This window comes from Esox lucius, chromosome 15 (assembly GCF_011004845.1).
Source record: "Esox lucius isolate fEsoLuc1 chromosome 15, fEsoLuc1.pri, whole genome shotgun sequence".
Lineage (NCBI taxonomy): Eukaryota > Metazoa > Chordata > Actinopteri > Esociformes > Esocidae > Esox > Esox lucius.
The window spans coordinates 6107037-6125900 of NC_047583.1; the positions used below are offsets into that span (position 1 = coordinate 6107037).

Sequence of the window (18864 nt, forward strand, 5' to 3'; positions counted from 1 at the left end):
CAACCCCAAGAGGGATTTGATTTTTTTTTTTTTGTCTTGGTCAGGTGCATCGTGGAGGCGGAGAACCTGGACGAGAGGGTGGCTGTGTTCACGCGGGTCATTGAGATCCTCCAGGTGTTTCAGGAGCTCAACAACTTCAACGGTGTCCTGGAGGTCGTCTCTGCCATCAACTCTGTCCCAGTGTACCGCCTAGACCACACCTTTGAGGTGAGCGTTGGGGACGGACCCAGCTAGCAGCCTTGCTAACACTAGTGAACCAGGTCCACACCTTTGAGGTGAGCGTTGGGGACGGACCCAGCTAGCAGCCTTGCTAACACTAGTGAACCAGGTCCACACCTTTGAGGTGAGCGTTGGGGACGGACCCAGCTAGCAGCCTTGCTAACACTAGTGAACCAGGTCCACACCTTTGAGGTGAGCGTTGGGGACGGACCCAGCTAGCAGCCTTGCTAACACTAGTGAACCAGGTCCACACCTTTGAGGTGAGCGTTGGGGACGGACCCAGCGCCTGGCCGCCTAAAACCACTTCAGTCAAAATAACGATGTTATTGAGCGGCACATTAAGAGCAATGTTTTCCCGGTTCTACCAGGCGGTCCCAGAGAGGAAAAAGCGTATCCTAGAGGAGGCAGTGGAACTGAGCCAGGACCATTTCAAGAAGTACCTGGCCAAGCTCAAGTCCATCAACCCCCCCTGTGTGCCTTTTTTCGGTATGCTCTTCAGGACGCAGTAACACATGCACATACCCATATGCATGCACATACACGCATATACATACATATACGCACACACAGACACATACTGTGGTGGAAATTCAAACCTAGTAAAATTCCATAACAAAACATACATGTCCAGTTAACTTAATTGGTTTAGCACATGCTTGATGACAACCTCACTGGCCAGTTGTAGTTATTACACGTTACTCCATTTTTGTGTCTGTCAAGGAAGAGACAAAAACCAATAATAATTTTTAAAAAACAGCATTCGTTTCCAAAAGGCAACGTGGGGTGTGTATACCGGTAGAGACACTGAGACCCTGTCCTGTTCACCTTGGTCTTCAGGTATCTACCTGACCAACATACTGAAGACTGAGGAGGGCAATCCGGACTTCCTCAAGAGACACGGCAAGGAGCTGATCAACTTCAGCAAGAGACGGAAGGTAGCAGAGATCACTGGAGAGATTCAGCAGTACCAGAACCAGCCCTACTGCCTCAAGGTGGAACATGACATCAAGGTACAACCCTCAGTATGCCTGTCTGCCTGCCTGTCTGCTTGTCTGCCTGTCTATGTTTGTTTGTCCCTGTATGCCTCTGCTTGTCTGTCTCTTTCTGTTGGCCTGTTTGCCTGTCTTCCTATCTCTCTCTGTCTCTCAGTCTCTGTCTGTCTCTCGGTTTCTCTCTTTTTGTATGTCTGTGTCTGTCTGTCACATGTATTCACAAAGACATGTATCTGATTTCCGCCCCCCCCAGAGGTTCTTTGAGAATCTGAACCCCATGGGGTCTATGAGTGAGAAGGAGTTCTCTGACTACCTGTTCAACAAGTCTCAGGAGATTGAGCCCCGCAACTGCAAGCAGCCCCCGCGAATTGTGAGTGACTATCATCATCCTCAATCAAGTCAGTTCCATTTCAGTTCAGGAAAATGTAAATACCAAAAAGCAATGTGGAAACATGTTGAAAAGCACATTGAAACAGCACAGTGCTAAACCCCTCCTTCAGCACAGTGCTAAACCCCTCCTTCAGAAAAGTGCTAAACCCCTACTTCAGCACAGTGCTAAACCCCTCCTCCCTCCTTCAGCACAGTGCTAAACCCCTCCTTCAGAAAAGTGCTAAACCCCTACTTCAGCACAGTGCTAAACCCCTCCTCCCTCCTTCAGCAAAGTGCTAAACCCCTCCTCCCTCCTTCAGCAAAGTGCTAAACCCCTCCTCCCTCCTTCAGCACAGTGCTAAACCCCTCCTCCCTCCTTCAGCACAGTGCTAAACCCCTCCTCCCTCCTTCAGCACAGTGCTAAACCCCTCCTCCCTCCTGCAGCAAAGGAAGACCACGTACACCCTGAAGTCACCGGGGATTCGGCCAGTGCGCACCTCCACATCGGGGACTCTGAAGGGTCACCCGGTTCCCCTGGAGAGAGAGCCGCCCCATAAGATCACGTTCAGAAGCATCGCTGAAGCGGAGCCTGAGATCACAGCCTCCACGGTCTCTGTCCCCACATCCCCCAACACCCCCACCCCTCCCCAGTCTGCATCCTCCGACGTCAGCTCTGTATTCATGGAGCACGACCTCAGCAGCAGTTACGGTGAGGCTAGAGCCATGTCTAGAAATACACCACACAGATATACAGAAATATATAGAAATACCCCACACACAGATATGCAGAAATATATAGAAATACACCACACAGATATACAGGAATATATAGAAATACCCCACACACAGATATGCAGAAATATATAGAAATACACCACACAGATATACAGGAATATATAGAAATGCGCGCGCACACATATATACAGAAATATATAGAAATGCGCGCACACACATATATACAGAAATGTATAGAAATACACACACAAACACACACACAAAAAGAAACACAGTATTCGTATGTAACTCAGTATTTTACTTTCTTTTTCCAGGTGGCTCCAGCTCTCTGTTGAGTCACTTATCTGGAGGAAGCTCCATATTTGCTACTGTTATGTTCCCGTCTCCCAGTGAGTGAAATTATGTGTATCTGGGATATGTAGTCTTGGTGTCTGGGGTGTATCTGGGATATGTAGTCTTGGTGTCTGGGGTGTATCTGGGATATGTAGTCTTGGTGTCTGGGGTGTATCTGGGATATGTAGTCTTGGTGTCGGGGGTGTATCTGGGATATTAAAAAAAATGTTTAACCAAGTGAACCTGCTATTGTTTGGCTTTAAGACGTTCAGACTGGGTGGTTGCGAAGCGTAGGAGACAGGGCTGTTTGGAGATCTACCGTGGTCTCATTGTGATGTGGTCTCTGTATGGTGTGGTTAGAGCTCCAGTCAGTATCCTGTGGCAGCCTTCATCAGCTGGGTGAGGAGCTGATGAAACCCCCTCCTCTTCCCCCACGCCGGAAAGACACCTTCTCTGAAATCAAGGTAACATGCACGCACATGCATACACACACCCAGCATACACACGCGCACACACACACACACACACACGCACCCAGCATACACCCCCAACCCGCGCACCCAGCATGCACCCACACACCCAGCATGCACCCCCACATCCAACACACACACACACACAGACATTATTATAATTTTTTTGCAGTGTTGGGAAACCAACCTTTGGTGGTTTAATGTGTGTGTGTGTGTGTGTGTGTGTGTGTGTGTGTGTCTCTTTGTGCGTGCGTGTTCCAGTTAAGCTCCAGGACTGACAGTCCTCCAGCCATCCCCCCCAGGCTGCCCCCACCTCTCCCCAGAACCCAGCATCGCGCACCAGTCTACAACGGCCCGGGCGATGGGCCGCTCCCCAGCCCCCCGCCTCCACCTCCCCGGGACCCCCAGCCAGACACCCCTCCGCCCGTTCCCCAGCGACCCCCAGAGATCTTCATCAACTATCCTCTAAACCTCCAGCCTTCCCCGGTCGGACGTTTCCACTGGGACTTCCCCAGTAGCTCCCCCTCGTCCCCCGGGACCCCACCGGGCACCCCCTCCCCCCGCATCCCTCGACGGAGCTGCCCACTCAGCGCCAGCCAGAACAGTCTTTGCCCCCTGCCCACCGTGGCCCCGCCCGTCCCCCCACGCCACAACTCCACCTCCTCCCCTCAGCTCCCCAAGCTCCCACCAAAGACCTACAAGAGGGAGATGTTGGCGCCTCCCTTACAGAGCCTCTCACTGGTGGAGAACACGGACGCTAGCCAGTGACCTGGTTCATCTCTAGTTTTTTTTTTTTTGGCATCGTCATGGAAACCCCGTGTGAACTCACAACCCGTGCACACTGTGTGTCAGACTAGACTCGGAGCCAAATGACAACAAATTGTGATTTTAAAGCTACTGATCATAACGAGAAGGCTTACTTAGTTTCCAGCCACACTCCAAACCCCACCCACTCATGTCCTACGTTGGCCAATCACGTCACGCCACCTCCTCTCAGGGGCTCAGTAGTGCCACCCTCATTTCAAGCCCTCTGTGCCAATGGGTAATCCAGCCGGCCAATGAACAAGCAATGAGCTTCAAAACACTGATTCAAACTCCTACTGTGTGTGTGTACTGAGGGATGTTTGTGGGTTAACATGTCACACACGTGCATGACACAACACGTCACTGTGCTATTTCCTTCAGGCAGATTACCCAGACTAGAGTAGACCACTGGCCCTGCTCTCCTACCCCAGCAGGGAGAGGGGTGGCTGGGTCCGAGCTTTACCCCAGCAGGGAGAGGGGTGGCTGGGTCTGAGCTTTACCCCAGCAGGGAGAGGGGTGGGTGGGTCCGAGCTTTACCCCAGCAGGGAGAGGGGTGGGTGGGTCCGAGCTTTACCCCAGCAGGGAGAGAGGTGGCTGGGTCCGAGCTTTACCCCAGCAGGAAGAGGGGTGGCTGGGTCCGAGCTATCCAGCCTTTCCTGGTCCGATAGGGTAGACCTGGTATGACATGGCATGGACAGACTGCCATGATACTGAATGTGGTTCTATGGGCATTCTCACACTAGGAGCAGCAATCACTGACTGACCCATTGGTCTGACTGACTGGCTGACTCACTTGACCTGACTGGCTTTCTGACTAACTCACTTTACTGACTGGCTGGCTGACTCAGCTGGCCTGACTGACTCGTTTTACTCTTTTCCTGACCTCAAAGCTCTTTGAGGATGACCCATTCTACACCCGGTTATCTGTCGAGGAGCCTTGGTTATTTGAGGCCTCTGCTGTCTCTTGCCGTTCTGGTGTTTGGGTTTCCCTACTAACTCAAATGTAGCGGCCAAAGTCTTATTTTATGCATGAGGATGGATAACTAAGGGATTTCTGTTTAGTTTTTTAGAATGGCTAAAATGGAGGCAAGGAGCCTGTTATATTTATTCAGACCTGAACTGTGTGACACTGAACCCCCCCCCCTCCTCTTTTCTGCCTCTTGCCTGGAAACCTGACGCCCTGGACGAAAACCACACAGTCCTGGTCCTGGGGCCACGCTCCAAATCAAATGTTGCCTTTAACCCACAGCACTGACCTCTGACCCAAGGCAGGCAGCCAATCAGAATGAGAGAAGAAGAATAATGTCAAAAGCGGGGATGTCCTGCAAGTTCTCCGGTCATGTGATGGAGCGGTCTCCTTATAATGCAAACGAAGCCCGCGTTAAATCAAAGAGGAGGAGGGGGCGTCGGTTGGTCTGTCTGTCTACTGTAACCATAGCAGCCTTTCTTTTCCCAGCTCTGCGAGTTCAGCCGGTCCCAGATGTCATCTGTTGTGGCCTACTCCATCGACAGTGTCAAACCAAGTCTTTGATGTGACCGTTCAATAAGGAGTTGGCAGTAGAACAGAAACGGAAGGGAAACCCGGCTAGCTGGGATGATGTCTTAAAACCCAACGGGCCGGCGTGCTGCTGTGTCCAACACTGTACTTCTTCTAAAGTCCGCTACTGTAACGGCCATCCAGGTCACTGCGGGAAGTTCGGCCCTGGACGCATGCAGAAACCCAGTCAAAGTCCTGGGACTAAAGGAACGTCTAGCTCCCCTAGTGGCCCAAATGGGGAGTGATCCGCGGCACCCCTAGTGGAGAAAGTGGGGACTGTTTCACGGCACCCCTAGTGGACAAGGTGGGGATTGCTCCACAGCACCTCTAGTGGACAAGGTGGGGATTGCTCCACAGTACCCCTAGTGGGAGTCTCATTACTCAGAGAGGAGCCTCTATTAGCCAGATGTTCATGTCCCCTCTTTTTCAGAAATACCTATTCATTTTAAAAGACTGAAATAACATGCATCATGCTCAGATGTGCCTTTTATTTTGTTTCCTATTTTACAGAGTAAGCAAAAGGTGTCTAAAATGCTATAAAAAAAAAAAAACAACAAAAGAAAATAATACAGTTGCCTATGTAATGCTTAGAACAAAAGCTATACACTACAAAAATTGTACAGGTTTGTGGATACTGTGTATATAACATCTATACACTAACTAGATCATTTGTAAAAAGTCACTTCTTCTCATTGTAATATACAGTATATATATCTCTCACTTCCCCGTTTCCTCCCTCCCTTGGCTGCCCTAAGGTCAAACGTTGCCTAACAATCCAATGCTGCTACGGTCAGACAAAACAGGTCGGTGTGTCCCTCACGTACGTACTTAAAGACAATCCCCCAGGCTAGAATCTAGACCCTGGGACTATAACGGGGGAAGGCCACGCCTACCTAGCCTGGGTTCTGGGTCCGCTTGTGCCGTCTCCGTCTGCTGCTGCCACAGCACAACCTGTCGACCGGGCTTGAATGACCCGGCGGGGTTGTCAGTCCTGACCACAGAAGTAGGCTGGGCGGTACAAACCAGAACCGTTACTCAGGCTGCCTCCTCCCAGTCGGCATTAAAAAACAAAGACGTGTCCCAAATGGCACCCTTCTGCCTCCTGGTACACTGCCCCTAGTGCACTACAAAGGGAAAACGGGGCCATTTAGGACACAGCGACAGTAAGTCTACAGCCGAACTTAAAGCACTTGCTTAGTGTGCTTTTCTTTTTTCTTTTTTGTAAGTGCGTCCCTCTAACTAATGATGTCTTCTAACATTTGGTCTCATTTTGAAAAGACTTTCAAATGCTAATTGCTCGAGTTGTTAAAAACCAAGGTTGGAATTGTAGCATTGAGGTTTGCCTTGCTACTATATGAGCTTTACTTAAAAGATTGAATTGGATCTTTTCTTGAGTGAGAACAGAACACTGTGCACTTTAGACTGCACTGCTGCATGAGATCTCAGTGAAACAGTCGCTGTCAAAGCCATGAGGAATTTGTGACTGTGCTACCGTAGGGTGGCAAGAATCTGGTAACTTTCCCCATATTCTCTGGATTTCTTCGAGAAATCCTTGCTGGAGGAGTCCTGGATTTCCTGCAAGTTTCCTGGGATTTCTTGAAAACCAGGGATGTTTGGGAGAGTCCTGGAAAATGTGCAACCCTACTGACGGTCCTAGGCTACTGTTAACTAACCTGCTCCATGGTTCCAGACCACAGAGACACCTGATGCCTGCTTCGCGCTATACTGGACTGACACATCTCACTGTCCTTTACGGGGGTTTCCAGTAACTGTTCTGGATGTGTGAACCGGGTGTAACTGGGCTCGGCCCGTATGGCTTGGCTTGTTAAAGCTCAGTGTCAGAGCCGTTAGTTAAGAGAGAGATTTGCCAGGTTTCAGTGTGTCTACGCTGTGGTGATGTAACGATAGGAGTGTGCCCTCTAACAGTTTACTACGAAGTGCCCGCTGTAAACAAACAAAACAATGAAATTAAGAAAAAATTAAAACATTTATTTAGCATTCTGGGTGATCCTGTATGTGTCCACTTCTTCACTATGTTGTGGTGTTAGCAGTTAACATATCTTGATCTGAAAGATAAACCGCACAATTTAGTATTATTACTTAGCCACAGCTGTGGAGTAGAAGGCGGAGCTCTTGCAACCTTCAGACTGAAACCCCATTGGTCAAACTCTCTCTTTACTCGGCTCTGGACACCAGGTTGCCACTCCAAACCCCTCCCACCCAAAAACCTGTAGCCATAGAAACCGAACCACCTGACCTTCAGTTTACCCAGCAGCATTTGCTGACCGCCAAGCAACCCTTGAACCCCGTAGCCTTACGGAACGCTGATGTCATGTTGGCCGATGCTGTCACATCCTTAATGTTCTCACAGCACCGCTGCTGTCATTTCCTGTTCAGCAGGCTGTCCGCTGATGTGAAGTGGAGGTTAATCCGTAGACCCGTCTCTTAATCCCTGGTGTCGTAGAATAACCCTCAGCAGTGTTCATTGAGCTCGAAACAGAAGACGACACGGAACCTTCAGAGGTGTTAGGTGAACCTACTGTCCCGTGAGGAGCGTCTGTTTCCTTGATCCAGCCGTGGGTGGTTGGTTTGATGGTGTGTGGCCTTTTAACTGTGCTTTGTATTAATGGTCTTGATGAGATTAATTAATAAATCAGTCTTATTTTATACTTAAACACATCTGCTGTCTGTCCTCTTTTTTCCCCCCCACATCCATATGGTAGTGTTGCAAATGCAACCCTGTCCCCCATATAGGGGACGTCCTTCCTCTTCTGCATTCCCGGACGATGGCTTGGCGTGACCAGATCTGGTCTGACTTTCAAGCCCCCTGCCTGTTTTCATTTCCACTTTGCATTTCCAATTTACGCAGAGTTGGTTCATTGTATGTGTTGTCCGACACAAATTTCTCCTCTGGAACAATAAAGCATAATTACATTGCTCACCATATGTGAGCCACTAAGAACTATTTGGAAGAACTATTTGGAAAGGCTGCTCTGTCATATGAGTAGCGCAATGCGTAAAGTGGGTAGCGTTGGCGATGTGCGTGTCGGGCTCATGGGCCCTTTGCCTTCAACGGGCATATCAGTAGTGGGTAGTCTAGTCCCCCAGGCTGTCAGATGATGCAGAGTCAAATGCTGATGTCTCAGACGGTCTCCCTCCCACGCAGACTGCCCCCCTCCCATGCAGACTGCCCTGCACGCCTCCGGTATCTTGAGACAGTGGTGTGTCTGGTGTGGGCTGGTCCCCTCTCACACGGTACTACAGGGTTCCTCGCTGTCGTCCCCCTCGCTCTCGTCCCAAACCCGGACACCTCCTGCGGCACCGGCCTGGCCGACTCCCGGCTGGGTCTGGAACCTAGGAACAACGTCCGCGCGGTGATGATCAGTACTTTGGTGTCGGACACGTTTCTCTTTAACCAACAAGGTGAGACTCTGATTTCAGGATTCCATTCCTCTTACCGGAGCTTTTTGAAGGTGGGTAACGCCTGCCTCTCGGTGGCCTGGACCGGTCTGAAGCCTTGTGGCGGGGCCTCCTTCACTGGTGCAGCATCTCCCTGTTTAAAGCACAATGAGGGAACAATGAAGGGCTGCGTTATTCATTACTGGCTGCTCGTTTCTGATCTCTTGGCGAATCGGATCTGATCCTTCGCCAATCATTGAGAGATGGCAATTGTAGCAGGGATCAACAGAGTAATACGACAGCAATCATCTGTCCTTTCACTGATCACAATAGAGGTTTTCACACCAGATCTGTTTCAGAGCTGATCTGATTGGTCTAATGGACCCATGTGTGGAAAATGTTCCCTGTGTGAACGCGTTTAAGACTGAACCAACAGATCCAGTTCCAGGCATCTATCTGAAGAGCCCTGTGGAAATGTGCATCGCTCCTGCATTGTTTATAGGCAGCCATGACTCATCCAATGCGTCGCACTAGACGCCGATATGCATTTTAATGAAGCCTGCCGGGGCTGTAGAAAGTGGGATAAAGACCTGTTTGGGCGGCTCGTCCCAGATGGGTCTGAAGACGCTAGTGGGAAGGAGAGGAGGCGGTCCCTTGGTGATGTTGACCAGCCGGTTCCCATAGGGACCCACCGGCCCTGGACCCTGGTCCTCCACGCCAGACGGTCCTGTCTGATGCCGCGGACTTCGAGGAGACAGGTGAGGCAGCCGAGGTATCTGCCACCTCAGGCACACGGTCCGTTCCCTGGGGGACTCCCGCGGCGGCTGTAGCGTGTACGAGGCGGGCTTCAGCAGAACCGGCACCTGACTGTCCGTGTCCTCTTCCTCCTCGTCCCCGCTGTTGCTCCCGTCCTCCTGTCCTCCCCCCAGGGGCCCGTCTGGGCTGCAAGTGGTCCCGGAGGAGTAGTCGAACACGGACGTGTCCCCGGCGTCCTCTTCCGTGTCACAGTCGTCCGTGCTCCTCGGTGGGATCATATGGGGCCCGGGGGTCTGGGGCCCGTGGAAGGGCCCTCTGTATTCCGGGCCCAGGGCAGGCGGGTCGGGGGAACCCTGGCCTGAGTCGCTGTCCCCCCACCCTGGCGGGGCGCTGTGGAGGAAGGCGTCGCCACCGTAGACCCCATGAGGCCCAATGGCCCTGTCTCGGTCCCTGGTGGAGGATCTCCTCCGTACCGTCGCGGTAGGCCAGCAGGCGACACGCGTGCCCTGGCCGCGGACAGCCCCGTGGGAGAGACGCGTGTCCAAGGGCTGTAGGTCCTTGCTAAGGAGAGAGATCGGCGTGAGGGGCATAAAATCAGCTGACCCTAACATAATGACACTTAACAGACGCTATTTTAGCTCAGGAACCAATTGGAAGAATTAAGGTAATTGGTCGAATAGAAACTCTAGTTTCAGATCATTCAAACGCAACAGCCGCAGCGAAGATAATTATCAAGTGGTTATTGTGAACGAGAATTGTGTTTTTTGTTACCAAAGGGCAGTTTAACATGTCAAGCAAAGACCCACCAAGTACTGAGACTAATGCACTGATTATATTCCTTTAAACAACTTTGTGTCTGCCTGTCGGTCCGTTTTACCAAACTGTCTTACTAGGCTCTGTGTCACCGGAACATCTAGACAAGAAACTGTCAGATGAACGCCTCAGTCAGTGTATGACTTTACCCTCCCAGGTCACCAGGGGGAGACACAGAGTACTCACCGTTTCCCAGCAGCACCGCGACGCTCCTCCCCGTGTGGTTTTGTCCCTCTGCCTGGAAAGAGCTGGCTTGTGGTGCAGCACGACTTGGCACCGGGGTAGGCCGGGCAGCTGCCACGGAAACACAGAGGAACTGCTGAGTGGGGGGGACGGACGTCTGGACACTCCAATATGTCATTTCTTAAGGCAGATCTTAAAATAAACGTGACGTTTTAAATGCTGCACCTACACCCATAGGAGAGTCAGCGATTCATCTGACATTTGGAGGTTATTCTGGAAAACGAATTGCGTTTCACATGCATAATATTTATGTGGGAGTTTAACTAACAGATTAACATGTTATTTATTTAATGTTTTCATATTTATTTTCACAGCATTGTGAGATATGGTTGTGCCAGCTGTCCAACCTGGTAAGAAATGCAGTAACTGTAAATGACTCTGGATGAATGGCCGCTAAATAACAACGGAACAAAATCAGGCATGTGCCCCGGACACACCCTGTGAATCTAACCTGGGCCCGACAGTTCTCCCTCCATCCACCCATCGGACATCTTCCTCCAGGGTGAGGTGACAGCGTGACAGGGTGTCCCTCAGGACCTTCTCTGACCCCTGCAGGAGGCAGCTGTCTGGGTGGTCACTGCCTGTCCACTGTAACAGTTTCTACCGGGGACAGAAGTTTTCAGTCAGCAAAACTAGCATAGTTAAGAGGATCACAGGTGGTTGGGGAACCTGGGAGATTTCCAGTACGTTGTTCTATGTCGTCGCGTGTGGGAGACCCACCTGAATCAGGGTAAGATAGCTGTGGATCCGGGAGACCGGTGCCAACAGCAGAGAGAACAGTTGGAGCTCCTCCGCTTCCTTCTGGCAACCATGTAACACAAACATTAGTGACACTGTGAAAACTGAGGACGTCCACATTTAGGATGCCGACTGATGTACTGTTAAACCTGTATGTCGGTCATCTTCTCTGTGAGCTGTATCTGGTTGAATTCTGTGGAGAGGAAGGTGGCCAGGGCAGCCGTGTATCCATGGTACATGTCGGGGAACGACGACTGGATGGAAACAAAACACACGGTGATGACAAGGAAATGGGGATCGTAATCACAGGACCGCCGCCAGCATGAACTCCACCTTAATGTCCTCATAATGCTATAATAACACACAACTATGTCCTCATAATGCTGTAATAACACATCACATTATGTCCTCATAACGCTGCAATAACCCAACACACTATGTCCTCAATGCTATAATAACACACAACTGTGTCCTCATAATGCTGTAATAACACATCACTATGTCCTCATAACGCTGTAATAACATCACATTATGTCCTCATAATGCTGTAATAACATCACATTATGTCCTCATAATGCTGTAATAACATCACATTATGTCCTCATAACACTGTAATAACACATCACATTATGTCCTCATAACGCTGTAATAACATCACATTATGTCCTCATAACGCATAACACAGTGTTACGGGGCGGCAAGGTGGCCTGGCGTCTGAACGGTTCCCCCAAACAGCAAGGTGAAAACTACGCTGTTCTGTCCCTAAGAAAGACAGTAAACCCTAATTAATACTCCCCCCCCCCCCCGGCTGTTGCCTTTAATGAGAATTAGTTCTTTATCAGCTAACCTGGTGAAATACTTTGAAGTTATAAAAAATATAAACGAGACGATTGAATGCGTGATAATAGGTCCTACGTCATTATGGCCTGTGAGTTGGACAAAGATGTCTCCGACCAGGCCTTTCCAGTCCTGAGTGGTCAGTCGCTGCTCCAAGGTGTTCCTGAACAGCAGGTGGCGCTGTAATAACTGCTCCACAAACTTCAGGTAGGTCTGACTAAACAAGAAAACAGAATAGCGCAGGCAATATAGCCATAAGAGTTTATTTTTTGACTAGACGCAATAATACACAAATCACTCCCAAGTCCTAATCGATACAATAAAGAAGCCATCCTCATTCTTCTCACGTCACATTGAGACGGTTGGTCCCACCAACAGGGAGACTGCTAGGTGACTACCACAAAAGGGGAAACTAAAGGCTGGCTTTACTCGAGAAGGCTTAAACAAAATTCTAAACGGATCACTCTTCATACCAGAAACTCCTTATCTTTCCACAAGCTCTTTTGAAATACAGCTGGAATCTGGCACAGAGTGTTGTTAGGGGTACGACTAGTGCTGGCCATTCAAGGCTTCATTACTGTTCTTCTAGCAGCAGGATGTTATGCTAGCAGTGCTATCTCACATTTTCTTTTTCAAAATAAAAGTAATCACTGAAATCTATACGGTAATATAGTTAACAATCTTGTCTGTACATTTTATGTTTAATGTCCGTACCAATGTTATTCTTGTTTGTTCTTTTTCACAGACTAGATTAACTATATTGCCTTATTGGCTTTTATTGTTATAAAGGAAATCCGAGTGCTGCCAGCATAATATCCTGCTACTAAAATAACGCTAATGAAGCATCGAATTGCCATCACCAGTTACGACCGATTTGGAACACAATGAAGTGACTGATTTGACTGCGTCTTACTAGGCCTCCAGGTCCATCCGTGCGGCTGGTGGAGCTCTGTACTTGTCGTTCAGCTGGTTTAACGTCGACACATACTCCCATTCTGAGTGGAGAAGCTGCATCGTCACTTGGTGTCTTTCGTCTGTGGAAGACAAGCTGGTCAGAACGTCATTTGACACAAACCACTGTGGACAGAGGATGAATGGCGTTCTACTGTATGGGGAGAGGGGATGGGTCACATGAACCTGGGCTTCACAAAATCTTCTGACTAATCAATAAGCAAATGAAGGCGGCGTTTCCCAAACTTAGTACTGGGGCAGTAGGATCAAACAGTGAATTTGAAGTGTCCCAGCTAGATAATTAGTAGATTATTTTAACCAAATGTGTGCCTCTGTGGTTCCCAGAGACTCCGGTAAGGCTTGACAGAAAGGGTGTGTTTGTCCAGTCTGGCCTACCTGTTACCTCACACATCCCTGCCCGGAGCCCCTGGAGGTAGCAGTGGAGAAACACTCTTCCCCGGTTGGAACAAGGGGCTGCGGTAGTGCTGGCGCTGCTTTCACCGTGGCTCCTTCCATTCACCACAAGACCTGTATTACTAAGATGAATAAAGAGAGAGTCACACAGGAATCACTCTTCTCCTTTAACACGTTCAGGGACGGTTCTGTGGATACAAATTAGCCCAAGCCCTGGACTAAAGAAAACCAGTTCAGGGGAGATTCCTATTGAGATGGATTTTTCGTTCTGGGACAAAACCTAAACTCTGTCAGCGAAGACAGCCCTGAAAACACATTTAGAATAATTTCACTGCTTGTACTTTGTGTGTGTTTGGCATGACAAGGAGAGGAATAACTGCAAAGAGTGGTACCTAAGCTACAGAGCTTTTGGACCCCATTGCTCAAGAGCAATGCATACTATCTACAAGTGATGTAGTGGCTCAAATCAATTCCACACGAGAAGTTATGCAGTAATGCTTTTTCCTGCCCTGGACTGGATTTAGTCTGAAATAAAGAAAAGGGCATTGCGACATTTAAAAGCAGTATATGCTGAAGATGTTACCTCAATCTGAAATTGCCTTTAAAGTGGAAATCTGTGGTTGAAACAACATGCATTCTGCCTGTACCGTACATGAAAAATATATGATCACTCTTAAATTCAGACAGAGCTATGGATGCAAGGACTGACTGAAATAGTTTTAAACATGTTAAAAACATGAAAAAATGTAAGGATTACAGCTCACTTCTTAAGTTATAAAATGAATGTATCTGTGGCTTCCTGAAGAATGTAAGTACGAAAAAATGTAGGATGTAGAAACTGCAGAATGCCCCTTTTAAAGCAATCTGGCCTATAACTGTCTTTCGGATTGCATCCAGGCCCTGGTGTTGACGCGTTGATGTTTGCGGTGTTCACCTTTCTCTCTGGGTTGCCAGAGCTGAGTGTGTCACCTTCACCTCCTGCTGGTGCAAAGGTCTCTGCCTGCTGCCCCCACAGAGTTGCAGGATCTGGCAACGCATTTCTCCAAGTTCATCCTGTTGGGGTTATAATTATTGGTTTATTGAAGTTATTGATTACATTATTAATTGCACTCACTTAGGCACTGAATATTTTCATGTCACTAGATGCAGGGCCGTAGCTAACACAAGGAAAGGCGAATATGATTCATGGGGGCTTATGGCATGGCAGGGCCCACAGATTGTAATAACATCAGTGGCATCTATAAGTGAGGGGGCCCAGGCAAATATATATTTTCAGGGGACCTGGAATTCCGGAAGTCGGTCCTGCCTAGAGGGGATGATTATGTAAAACTGATGAGGGCCAGATTTAAATATTGACCTGGACACCAGGGGTAGTACTCTCACTCTTAAGATGAAGTTGAGAGGCATGACGTAATTAAACACCCCACCCGAAAACTACACCCTGGATCACTGGGACCATTAGACCAGAGGGAAGAGTGCCCCCGGCTGGCCCACCAAATCCATTTCCAGCAACATCATCTTTCCATCCTGGTGCCCAACTGGCTTCAGGGGCCATCCACGGGATGACGAATCTGTGTGAAGAAGCGTCCATCTCACCCTGAGCGACTCCACTAGGGTCTCCATGCGTATGGCCTTCCGCTCGCAGCTCCTCCTGGCCTCACCCACCTCCTCCCGGAGGTCACTGTCTCCATGTTGGATCTGACTCAGCTCATACAGAGCACTGGAGAAGCCCACCTTCAACTCGGACACCAGGATCTGGAGCTGTGGGACGAGCGGATTGGATGGATGGATGGAGGAAAGATGGAAGATTGATAGTAAATGGGATAAGAGATGGATGATGGAAGAATAATGGATAGATTGTTGGTACAATTAAAGAATAAATGAGGGATGCATGCAATGAGGTGTTTGTTGTTACTGTAAAAGCAAATGTGTTCTTATTGGTATATATTCTCAATATGAAAACGGGTGACGACAATGAAGCTTTTAAATGTGGACCTTGTTTATGACTGAGCTATCGCCTACAATACATTGTTAATTTGCAGGCAATCTCTATGAAAGTAAAAACACTGGTTATAAAATTCACATTGTCTAACTGAATCCTGACCTTACCCTGGTTAAAAAGGTGAAATGACGAGTCCATTTAAAAAAGGGAGAGTGGTTTAGTGATTTATTTTTGTGCAGACAAACTCTCCATTGCATCACCCAAAGCAGATTAGTTGGACTATAATATTTTGTTGCCAACTCGACGGATAATTGAGGCTCTGCACACACCCGGCGCACAGCGGATGTACGACGCATTAGGGGCACAACCGCTGCGACAGAACGGAGAGGTTTTCTGCACTCAAATATTTACACATGCGTTGTGGAGACACTACGATGGTTGTGTAAAGAACAAACAAACAGTTGTGCAGACAAACTCTCCCCGCTGTATCACAGCCAGGGTGTCAGATGCAGGGTACATCCTATGGTAACCTGAGTGTGCGCTTGGCAATTGTCCTCTGAAAGGAACAGCGTTTCCACAGCCTGCCAAAACGTAAAGATAAAACACCAAATCAGAAAACCACCACACAATTCCACACATGGTACAGATGCCGGATCTTATTTCGAACTCCTATTAAGTTCCTCACAGACGGATACTCCTACGGGGAACAGGAATTGTAAATTGCCACGTGGATTGTTTGGGCAAATCAAGTTTTTAAGTGTAAATCAGAAACTTTCAGAAGGAATATTCAACCTTAAATACTCTAAAAGTTCACATTTCATTGCAATGCAAGCAAATTCCCGCACAACAGGACGATCGATTAAGACAAGACATCTGTGGGCCAGAACAGTAAGAAGCGGTGCTCAGGAAACCTCAGAGGTGTCTCAAATGGTACCCTTTCACCCTTGTGTAGTGCACTAGTTTTGACCTGCGCAGGTAGTGTGCCATGTGGGAGAAAGGGTGCGGGCTCTAAACGCGTGGGATTCACATGAGACACTAACACGTGCAGGAGGATCATGGTCACCTTGGAGATCTCGCTGACTAGTTCCCCCTCCTGAGGCTTCATCAGCTCTGCGGGAAGAACAGCAAACGTGTGTAAACATAAACACGATCGAATAAACACACATGGTGAATACACACACAAAACACGTGCTCGCGCTCAGAGCTGAACTCTTGCATGGCGCACTGACCCCCGAGTGTGCTTTGGACTTAAACTTGATAACCTAAATAAAATGTATTGGGTTTGAGAAATGATTGTGTTGAGCTATATGTATACGCTCCCCCAAAACGTAAGTCATTGTTTGTGTATTTTATTTTTTGCCCTTACTTTTTGCTCAGTTTCATGAAGGCTGCAAATACGTCTTGGTTGATCGTGGCCATCGAGAACAGAAACATGCACCAGATCATAGAAGTATATGATTCAAGTGATGTTGCACACTTATTTTACACTACTGATTTTATTTGTGTAACAAAGGGGTGCCTTGGGCAAGGTCATCATTTTGGGGGTGGCCTAGTAGTTAGAGCATCTGAACATTGTCCTTATAAGTTCCTGGGTTCTAATCCCAATACTGGGAAAAGTGAAAGTTCTGTAAACCAGTTAACCCCAATTCCTCCTCCTTCCTCATTACGTTCCCCCAGGTCGTTGCTGATGATAATAATTAGTTCTTGATCAACTTGCCTGGTTCAATAAAGGTAAAATTAAAAACGTTACAGTGAGATTAATAAATAGTAAATACAGACAAACATGCTGTAGGGTTATACAGTCGGCTCAGGATGTCCGCTCATTTCAGATCACAGAGCTCCACAATGGGAAATAATTCTTCATATGCTCCAAACCAGACTGGATATCAGAAGAACAGCAGTGACAAAGAAAGGCTGACAGACTGGCCCCCTCTCTCTCCCTGTAGTCGTAGCGTCCCAGTCACGATAAACATTTCAGATCACATTTAAGAAATATGACCTGACAACTTTACAAAATGTTGTGGCATGTCCTGTTTAATTAAAGGCACGTCCTGTTTACTCAATAGTCTCAATAGTAAAAACATAGTAACATGAATCAAATCATATCATTTTATGGATGTTGTATACTTGTACAATCCTCAGTGACCTGTCAGTATCTGTTTATATACCTGAGCTAGGGTTGCCACTGCCAGCAATTCCCCTGGTGAGGGGGGAAGTGACTGGCGGCCAAAGAGCTTCACACTATAGGGGTGCTTCTACCTGAGAGAGGCCAAACTACCTCCTTACGCCTAACAACAACAGAAGGATGGATTGTCCTCTGACAGTATTACGGGTAAATAAGACAGTAAAGTAAGACATAAACTGGTTAATGCATGCAAGTCTTTAGATTTGGGTTAGATTTCGGGGGTGCCATTCTATTTAATTTTATTCTATTTCAAGGGGGGAAAAAGGTGATGTTTAACAATATTCAAAAATTCTACATTTATATCAACCTTTCCTGTTTACAAATGATAATTATGAAAACTCTGAAATAACGGTGTATTATAAATTAGGGCAATCTGAGCCCACAGGACAGGATGAAACAACTTGAAATAAAATCTACTCACTTCAACCTTTTGAATAATAAAAAAACTATCCTACCTTTATTTGCAACCGCCATTCAGATCATCCGTTAACATCTCATCAAGTGGAATCTGTTGTATCCAAATCCACTTTTCTTAGCAAGAACGGACATTTCCTTGTTCCGCGCTGCACTTACCGTGACAGCAGAGAATTGAAGTCTTGGTGCATTTGTAGGAGGCATGCCCATATAACTGATGCAGATTCCGTTTGCTTGGCGCGTGAGCGCAACCGGCAATATGAAAAGCACAGGTAGACAAGGCTCTAGCAGCAGTATGTGCTTCATTGTTTATTTGACTAAATATCTCCCCGTAGCCTACTCATGAAACACTAACTTACTCCTTTGACAACAATATAGCTCCGTTGACAACATTATGGGGTTGTTATTAGAGCTTCGTCTATCCGTAAGCGAGCATACTTTTAGAAAGCAAGACATTAAAATTATGAAAGTGAATTTGAGAAAGTCGCAATAAAAAACAAACTTGTTTTCAACAAAAGAAAATCAGAATGTTTGGATATCTGCAAATAATTCAGCGGTGCGTTCGTGCGCACTGTAGACAGGCTTATGAAGCTATGCAGTATGGATGGGTGTACAGGTTGTATGTATGTACAGGTTGGTCTAAACCACAACGAAAAAATTGCATTTACAATTACTTGTTAGTAAGTGATCAATACCAGTTTTTTATTGACAAC

The 18864-nt window shown here is 47.8% G+C and overlaps 2 protein-coding genes across 4 annotated transcripts in view; one reads left to right on the forward strand and one right to left on the reverse strand.

Annotated features, from left to right (window-relative positions):
* The window catches only part of sos2 (son of sevenless homolog 2 (Drosophila)), a 40650-nt gene extending 32512 nt beyond the window's left edge, over positions 1–8138 (forward strand). Inside the window, exons 15-22 of the mRNA XM_034297514.1 lie at positions 45–207; positions 588–705; positions 1057–1229; positions 1465–1581; positions 2025–2289; positions 2630–2704; positions 3009–3112; positions 3380–8138. Coding sequence (XP_034153405.1) covers positions 45–207; positions 588–705; positions 1057–1229; positions 1465–1581; positions 2025–2289; positions 2630–2704; positions 3009–3112; positions 3380–3886 — 1522 coding nt within the window. The 3' untranslated portion in view covers positions 3887–8138. The remainder of the gene's footprint in view (positions 1–44; positions 208–587; positions 706–1056; positions 1230–1464; positions 1582–2024; positions 2290–2629; positions 2705–3008; positions 3113–3379) is intronic.
* Positions 8009–18832, reverse strand: LOC105025538. Of its 3 annotated transcripts, none has more exons than XM_020054100.3 (15): positions 18193–18832; positions 16616–16662; positions 16083–16133; positions 15207–15371; positions 14545–14663; positions 13593–13732; positions 13159–13279; positions 12324–12462; positions 11558–11662; positions 11391–11468; positions 11122–11270; positions 10614–10721; positions 9449–10175; positions 8918–9012; positions 8009–8813 (listed from the first exon to the last, which is right to left on the reverse strand). In XM_020054100.3, exons 1-15 carry the CDS (start codon positions 18209–18211, stop codon positions 8708–8710), a joined length of 2169 nt encoding a protein of 722 aa, XP_019909659.2. In that variant the 5' UTR covers positions 18212–18832; the 3' UTR covers positions 8009–8707. The 3 variants fall into 3 exon arrangements, with proteins under 3 accessions (XP_019909659.2, XP_010894580.2, XP_010894581.2); XM_010896278.5 differs by having other exon boundaries at positions 11391–11471; XM_010896279.5 differs by lacking the exon at positions 16083–16133 and having other exon boundaries at positions 11391–11471.
* Between the last annotated feature and the right edge of the window lie 32 nt (positions 18833–18864).